The sequence below is a fragment of the Hipposideros armiger genome, unplaced genomic scaffold, assembly GCF_001890085.2.
Source record: "Hipposideros armiger isolate ML-2016 unplaced genomic scaffold, ASM189008v1 scaffold_100, whole genome shotgun sequence".
Classification (NCBI taxonomy): domain Eukaryota; kingdom Metazoa; phylum Chordata; class Mammalia; order Chiroptera; family Hipposideridae; genus Hipposideros; species Hipposideros armiger.
In genome coordinates, this window is record NW_017731450.1 from 3,457,563 (window position 1) to 3,465,562 (window position 8,000).

The 8,000-nt window shown below is 53.2% G+C and overlaps 1 protein-coding gene across 1 annotated transcript in view; it reads right to left on the reverse strand.

Annotated features, from left to right (window-relative positions):
• The window catches only part of SNTG2 (syntrophin gamma 2), a 171,833-nt gene that overhangs the window by 31,154 nt on the left and 132,679 nt on the right, over nt 1–8,000 (reverse strand). The window contains exons 14-15 of the mRNA XM_019646282.1: nt 6,620–6,691; nt 1,383–1,583 (exon numbers count right to left, since the gene is read on the reverse strand). Of these exons, the coding sequence (XP_019501827.1) occupies nt 1,383–1,583; nt 6,620–6,691 (273 nt within the window). The remainder of the gene's footprint in view (nt 1–1,382; nt 1,584–6,619; nt 6,692–8,000) is intronic.

Below are 8,000 nucleotides of genomic sequence, written 5' to 3' on the forward strand. Positions count from 1 at the left end.
TGTCTCTCTCTCTCTCTCTCTCTCACACACACACACACACACACACACACGTTTATCTGGCCATGACTCAGTTATAATGTTTGCCTCTGATTGCACATTATCTGTGATGCCCAGAACAAAGCCCCTCTGGAAACATGTGTCACTGCTGCCAGCACAGTGAGAAGCAGGGGACACTCTGGGTTAGCTCGTGGGCCTGACAGTCACTCTCGGAGAAGGCACCTTCCCAGACCAGAGCTGCTCATCTGACAACGTCTAAAGCAGCCCGTGGCAGGGGGGCGACGGCCCCAGGCAGACTGACTGAGAGAACCCCCACCTGGCTGCATGAACCTGGACGCAGACAGCCTCGGGGGCGGGGAGAGGCTAGCTCCTCAGGACACCCCAACAGCCCTCCATGGACTAACTGTTACGCGCCCTCCCCATGAGAGTGTCGTAGAACCTCGCTTGGCTTTTGTTTGCTCTCGTTTTTGACAAAACCCTAACAAGGGCTGTAGTTGTTGTCTCAGCCACAGTAGCTGTTCTAGAAACCACCATCTGACCCGGAAAAGGAGGTGGTGCATGGAGGAAGGACGCAGTGAGGGCGTGAGGGGCAAGGAAATCTAAAACAGGAGACCAGGCAGGTCTTTCGGGGACCTTCTGGGGCCTCACTAGCTGGTCCTGTGCCCCAGCGTGGTCACAGGAAGGGATGGTGCGCCTGGTGACTGTCCTGAGCTGCCAAATGCATGAGGTTATCGGGATACTCCGACTAAGCAGCTGAGGTGCACTGACATTCTGAAATTCATCCACCAAAAAGTTCCAGATTTGGTTGGAACGAAAAAACATTGCTCCCAGTAATCTCAACATGTGCTGATGGATGACACTTGATAAGTGAAATCATCAGAGCACTAAGAATGTCATTTGTGCAGTAAATCCATGTCACTGAGTGTCACAGAGAATGTGACTAATTGGAAAACCAGAGGCCTCACTTTTACCCCCTTTCCATTTGAACTGCCCTAAAATGGGGCCTGGCCAGCCAGCTTTACACACAGACCCTCCCGCCCAGTGATAATTAGGTGCCGTGTCAGACTGGGAGGACACGGCACGCCAGGCCTTCTGCCCGCTGCACCCCGTTTACTCCGGCTGGGTCATGAAATCGGGGTTTAAAGGCATGGAGAGCACCGTCACCATTCCCCACCTGAGGTGTGAGCGCGTGTAAACGGAGACACGGGGTGCTCGCCCCACACTCCCCGGCGGTGACTCACGGAGGAGAGAGCATCTCGACGTGGTGACTCACACGGAAACACTCAGCTTTTAGAGTCGCGTTTTCTGAGACAGTGTCATGCGCGCTCCAATCGCCACGGGTCACCCCTGGGGATACTTTCCTCTGAGGACACTGAGCCACTTACCCCCGTTCTCTGAACTTCTGTGAAGGTCGCTCTTTGGAAGCTCGCCTCCCACTCGGCCAGCTCACTGCCGAGCTCCACGCTGAAGGAGTGACTTCCACCACGGCCGACCATGACACTGAAGCGGTGTGGCCCCTGGTCCCCAAAGTCCAGGTCCCGGAACCCCAGGTTTGTGCGTGAGCAGCAGGCGTCTGGGAGCCGGGGCTGAAAAACAGGGCAGGGCTGAGACGCGCTGGGGCTGGAGCGCCCCCTGCACCCCGGCGCTCACTGTGCACGGGCTCCCGAGGGGACGCGGACACGGTGCTGTGTGGGGGCCCAATGCAAGGATTTGTAAGTTATGTCCGACTCGTAAGTATCTGTGAGCACTTTCACTTACAATTTGCTGATCACAACTTCATTTTCTCTGTTTAACTTTACAGATACAAATCATGAGACTCCTGTGCTTGAATTTAACATAAACTCAGCAAACCCTACAAGTCTCAAAGGCACCGCAGCAAGCGTGTCACCACTGCCTGGGACCCTTGGGAGCTGCAGGGCTCGTCCCATTCTACGATCGCTGTACCCAAGAACAGGACTTGATGCCCGAACCCGTCTCCCTCTAGATCCCCTCACTCCACAGACACGCTGACCAGCCCACAGCAGGCACGGGCGCTGCCCTGGATGGAAGGCCAGGAGGGTGACATGCCGCCCAGGCTGCCAGTGGCCCGAGGGAGCGTGCGTTCACCATGGCCCAGCGTGTGGTTACAGAGTGGGGGCTGCCGCAGGCCGGGGCTGCAACACCGGCCTTGAAGGATTTCCCTTCCCCACCCGAAAACCCAATCACAACTTTTTTCAAGTTCGTTCCCTCAGGCAGCAGGAAATTTTGAACCGGGCAAAAGGGTTTTTTCGGCTTCCGGGCAAATGGTTTTGGAAAAGTTGTTGACAGCCACCCGGGGGGGGACCCAGGACTCTGTGGGGCTGGGGACAGTCTGCTGGATTCCACTCCATGTGCGACCCCACTCTGGTCACCCAGCCAGCTGCCCAGGTACTCTGTGCCTCATTTAGACACCTGCTGCCTTGTGGTTTGTGCATGTGTGTGCATGTGTGCATGTGACATATGTGTGCATGTGATGTGTGTGCACGTGGTGTGTGTGCACGTGTGTGCATGTGGCGTGTGTGTGTGTGTGTGTGTGTGCGCGCGCGTGCATGCTTGTGTGGTGCCTATGTTCCTAGTCCCCACTGAGCCCTGGAACAGAGGCTGCACCTCAGTCCCAGAGGCGGCCCAGATCCTTCACTGAGACTGGGAGACTCAGAAACCACCCAGCGCACAGGACTGAGTGTCACAAACCAGGACCGGCCGGCATCAGCGACTGGCCTTCCTGCAACACTGGACTTCGGTGTCAAGGCCGACAGCGGAGGGGGCTCCAGAGAGTGCTCCTGCCGGCTGCATGGAGGCCGGCTTCCTTTCTGGTCAGTGGGCCGGTGTGCAGCCTTTCCGTGCAGCCCTTCCCTTCCAGTTACGAGCCGCTGGCCCTGAGCCACTTACTTCTCTGTGAGTCTCAGGTTTGGAGCTATAAACTGGGTCATACGGAGGAGACTGCCCCTTAAGTGACAGCACAGGCAAAACCTGCGTCCCCGAGTCATGTGAGCTCCAATGCCACACAAAACACACGGTCTCCGAGGCCATGAGCCTCGGTGCAGATTGAAATCTGATACCTGATCTTCAGCTAAGCTTTTGGGCCAGGGCAGAGGTCATTCCCTGCAGCCACGTTTCCAGCCGCCCCAGGGCCCTCGCCCCACCCACAACACACAAACCAGCTTCCGTTCTCCTCTCTGAAACAGAAGGACTGTGTTTTAAATTACCTCGATTTTTTCCTGCTTCTATTTATTTATGTCGAAGCAATTATAGTAACAATGCAGGAAATACAAAAGCGAAATAATCTTATTATGACTACCTTTTTGTCATTTGATTGGGGTTTTCTATTCCTTTGCATGCAGTGTCTCTGCACACATAATTTTACAAATTTGTAATGTAATTAATGGAGTGCTTAAACATGATATTAGATTTCTAAACATTTCTCAGTGGTCTTTTGATAATCCTCGAAATGTTCACCAGTTGATAGAAAACCACTAACATGTGACTCTTGTGATTGCTAAGCGTCAGCTCTGGGCAGAGAGCTCTTGAACGAGCAGTGACAGCGGTGGCATTTTCCTGGCTTCCGGAACTGGCAAGTCAGTGAGCTGGACTTTACATTCAGGAGCAAAGGCGGGGGATTCACAGGGGCTTTTGAACAACCTGAGAAAGTCCATGAAAACGCTGAAGGATTTCACAGACACGTTCTTTTCCAGAATGCAAACTGTCCAGCCTCACAAAGACCGTGGGTGACAAATGTCGCATAAGGGACTCAGTCACCACATGTGGCTCCTCCCCCGTGTACTTCCTGTGGCTCCTTTTTAAAACAGTAACGCGGTCTCTGCGGATTGCAATGTGTCAACACGACCTAAAAGTCCGTGACTGGTCACAGAGTTAAGTCAAGGGCATGACATGCAGAAAAAAGGCCGGACTGTGAGTGACCAGTGACCCAGCTGCCGCTGTCCCCTCAGGCCCGCCCCTGGGGCCCAGCCTTTGAACATCCACATCACAAAACCCATCATCCTGAAGCCTTTCTCTGCCCCTTTGAGATGCAAATCTTTTAAAAGCCTCTTGCCAGTTCTGCCTCCCAGGGCTGTCTTTCCCCAGGACCAGGGGCCATCTCTCCGGAACACAAAGGTCAAGAAATAACCCCTAGGGCCGGCCGAGTGGCTCAGTTGGTTAAGAGCTCGCTCAAGAGTTTGAGCTCCGAGCAACAGCGGTTCAAGTCCAGCCCGAGCTGAGCAGCCGCTGAGCTGCCATCAGGTAGCAGGATGGCTCAGCTAAAAAAAAAAAAAAAGAAAAAAAAGAAATAACCCCTATTCACTCCCCCAACCCCCCACCCCCGTCCGCGTGCCAGGGCAGGACCCTAACTTCATGGGACACTCCAAGCCACAAAACTGCATCCTACCGTGAAGACTCAAGGGGTTTAGTTTCCTTCACACAGGGCTGGTGAGCACACATGGGGGCCGGACCTCAGCGCACCCAGCTCTTAGGGACCCTGCCTCTGGCTCTGCGGAGTTGAGCCCCCCCAACCCCCGCCCCCCCACTGCAGCAGGCTGGGAGTCCTCCTTGTCTGTCCAGGTGCTGTGGCTGTGACATGTCAGGACCCTTTAGGAACTCTCCTCGTCTCCTGCTTATCCACACAGTACTGGACGGGGCTGCACAGCAAGTCACAAAACTCTTGGGGGCACTCTGGGGGCTCCTGGACGCCCGTGTCTGAGAGTGAGCCAGGACGGGACCGGGACGAGGGACGCACTTTGTGCTTCAGTGCTTAGCTGTGACATGGACACGCCCAGGGCCAACCCTCACGGGGCGAGGGGACCAGCTCAGGGACATGCAGGGACTGCTTAGCAAGGCGCTGGAGGAACATGGCGAACAGACATTGTCACCAAGGCCCTCTGCCAAACACAGGAGCAAATTTAGTTTTCCTGAAAGTTTCAGATGGAAAGTCCTTACGTGGAGAGGAAACGTCCATCTACTTTCGTGCAGAGTTCCTGACGGCTGAGGCACACGCCCTGGGTCTGTCTGTAAGTCACGATGTGATCAGGCCGATAGGTGCCTTTTCCCCGTCTGTGTCACAGTGAGTGTTGAAACATGATTTTAGAATTGGAAAATGTAATTTTTAGAGAGGAGAAACTGTCGTGGAAAAACAAAAGCGCAACTACAAAGTTTGATTTTTGGGGTAACTATTAATGCCTGTACTTTGAAACGGTGATCATGAAAACACGTCATTAAAAAAATCTATACTAAGCGCTAGTTCTCATGGCAATCACACATTTATTTCAATTTTTGAAAAATGAACTAAGTGCCCGTGTGTAACCTTAAATTCACTGTGCAGCGACACTCAGTGAGGCCGTCAGAAGGGAGACAGCTTTGTCGGCTCACAGGTTTAACAACGAACTCCTGGAATTCAGCGTGCTTCTTGGGAGCAGTGACCGCTGTCCTTTATCGCGATGACCACATGCCCTGTGCTGAGCTGGGAGCCATCCTCCTGGCCAGCCTCCTGTCACTCGGAAGCACTTTGTCACAGCGTGTGCTCGCGGGGCCTCCGGCTGGCCGTGTGTGCTGCATATGCGTGCTGGGTCACGGCTTCGGGCAGTGTGGTCCCACGGATGTCTCGTCCTCCGTGGGTGGTGGCTTCAGCCCTCGGTCCCATCAGAACAGCAGCAGGAGAAGCAGACCCCAAACCTGATCACAAGTCCTGGCCCCGGTCACAGCCGGGACACCCACAGGCCAGAGAAAGCGCACGGTCAGCCTGACATCGCCGGGAGGCCTGAAGTCCTCCAGGATATTTGGGATATTTGATCATCCATTGCTCCACAGAGCTCGCTTGGTGACAGTGACTTATTTTCACCTCTTTCCCACATTTTTCATTCAGGTTCAACATCCCAACTTGTCTGTATAACTCAGCGCCACCAGGAGCTCTGTACCAGCCTGAGGGCTGCTGGGAGTCTTAGCAGCGAGGTGACGTTCCCTCGGTGTGCTCCCCTCGGCGGCGTGGGCCCTCACCTGTCCCCTCACCTTTACATCTAACATGTCTTCACAGCGGCAGGCCCATCCTTAGTGGGAACACAGCTCTCATTACATGCTGAGGGGTCAGTGCGGGGACAACCAGGAAAGCTGACCTCATGGCTGTGGTTTAAATGCTTTGCAAACGTCCAACTAAAGGACTGTGCTGAAAGCTAGATGTACCTGTTCGGGGCGAACCTCCGCCCTCCGGACCCAGGAACACATCCCCCCCAACAGGACCAGGTCTGACCAGTCACACTGGTCGGCTCAGGGCAGGCTTAAGGAAGAAAAGCTTTTACACACATTTTGGATCTGATTTGGTAAGAACAGCAGCAGCAACAAAAAACTGAAGTTCCTGGAATAGTTCACTGTGATTGGAAGCGATTAAAACTCCGGCCCCATTACACGCACGCGCACACACACTCCGTCCGTCCACCATCCGCCCACCTTGGTCAGCCACAGGGTGACAACTGTCCGGACGCGATGGGGAAGCGACTAGAAGGTTTTCACGTTAGTTTACTATTCCAATGGACAGTGCTGAACCAATGTCTCTCTCACACTTTAAACCCAAAGGGACACCTTATTACATGGAAGCATCTACTGCACAAAGGACACTTACCTTGTCAACTTTAAATAGCACCTCACAGAGGTTATAGGCTTTTTCTGCTCGGACCCAGTCCAGTGTGCTCACCTGCAAGAACATAGAACGTGTAAGTAAATCTTAAGTCCACACACACACACACACACACACACACACACACACACACACACTCTCCCCCAACAAGGTAACCATGTGATGTGATGGACGCGGTAACTAACTTGTTGTGGGGATCATTTCACGTATTAAATCATCACGTTGTATACTCTAAATATATTACAATTTTGTTAGCAAATTACACCTCAATAAAGCTGGAAAACTCTGGAAATGCACACGCGAAGACACGTGCCACGTGCAGCTGGGAACGTGAACACTTAGAACAGGCTGGAGTCAGCGTGTCTGCATCTCATTGAGCTCTGCGTCCGCAGCGGCAGTGGGTGCTGAGCTCGGGGCTGCCGCGGGTGGTGACGAGCGTGTGCGTGGCCACGTCACACACGTCACTGACACGCGCATTTGTAATTACGCACAGTGGGTACCATTTGGGGAACTCATTTTGCATTCCTTTCAGACTAAATTAAGGGTCAAATTTAGGTTAGATTAAGAGAATGTATACTATAATGTATGTTATAATGTGTGCACTGTAAATAATATAAAATGTATGTATACAATTAGGAAATAAAGGGGAAGCACACAATTGCAGGCTCAATAGTGGCATAGCGACACAATTGAAAGTCCAGAGTTGTGTGCTAAGCTGAGCGCGGCCAGGTGTCCCATGCAGCCCACCTGACTCGGCTCCTGGCCGTCCGGGCGGTTCAGGTGTAGCGAGTGGGCCGTAAGGCCCAGAGATCTGGCTCTTTTGTAAGTAATTTACTGCTGGTGCATTAACAGGGGCTCCCGGCATGCGGCCGGGGACCAGCCGCTCAGCAGCACCTGTGGCCGCATCACCTCAGGTCCCCAGCCGCCGGATCAGCCCCGTTTCAGGACTGTCCCCAGTGACTCCTCTGTGCAGGGTTCTTGGTGACCACGCTGCGCTGGCCCTCTCCTAAGAAAACAATTCAAGGGCAAAAGTTTGACCCTTTTCAAAGGCGAGGAGGAAGCACTGCCAGGGAGGAAGGCGGCTGTGGTTAAGAAAACTGTGTTTACAAAGCAGATGCGCATTTGATTAGTATTCAGGTGACACAAGAATTCCTTTATAAACTTGATGGCCCATGACATAATTCCCTTACATCACAGGGTCACTGTTTTTCAGGATGCAGTTCTTTTGCAGAAAGGGGTGAAAACTTATGCTTTTCCCAAATAATGACAGTTGACAATTTTCTATGTTATCTTACCACATTTGACTTAAAACCTAGCAGATGGCCGGCCGAGTGGCATGTTGGTTAAGAACTGGCTTGGGACGCCA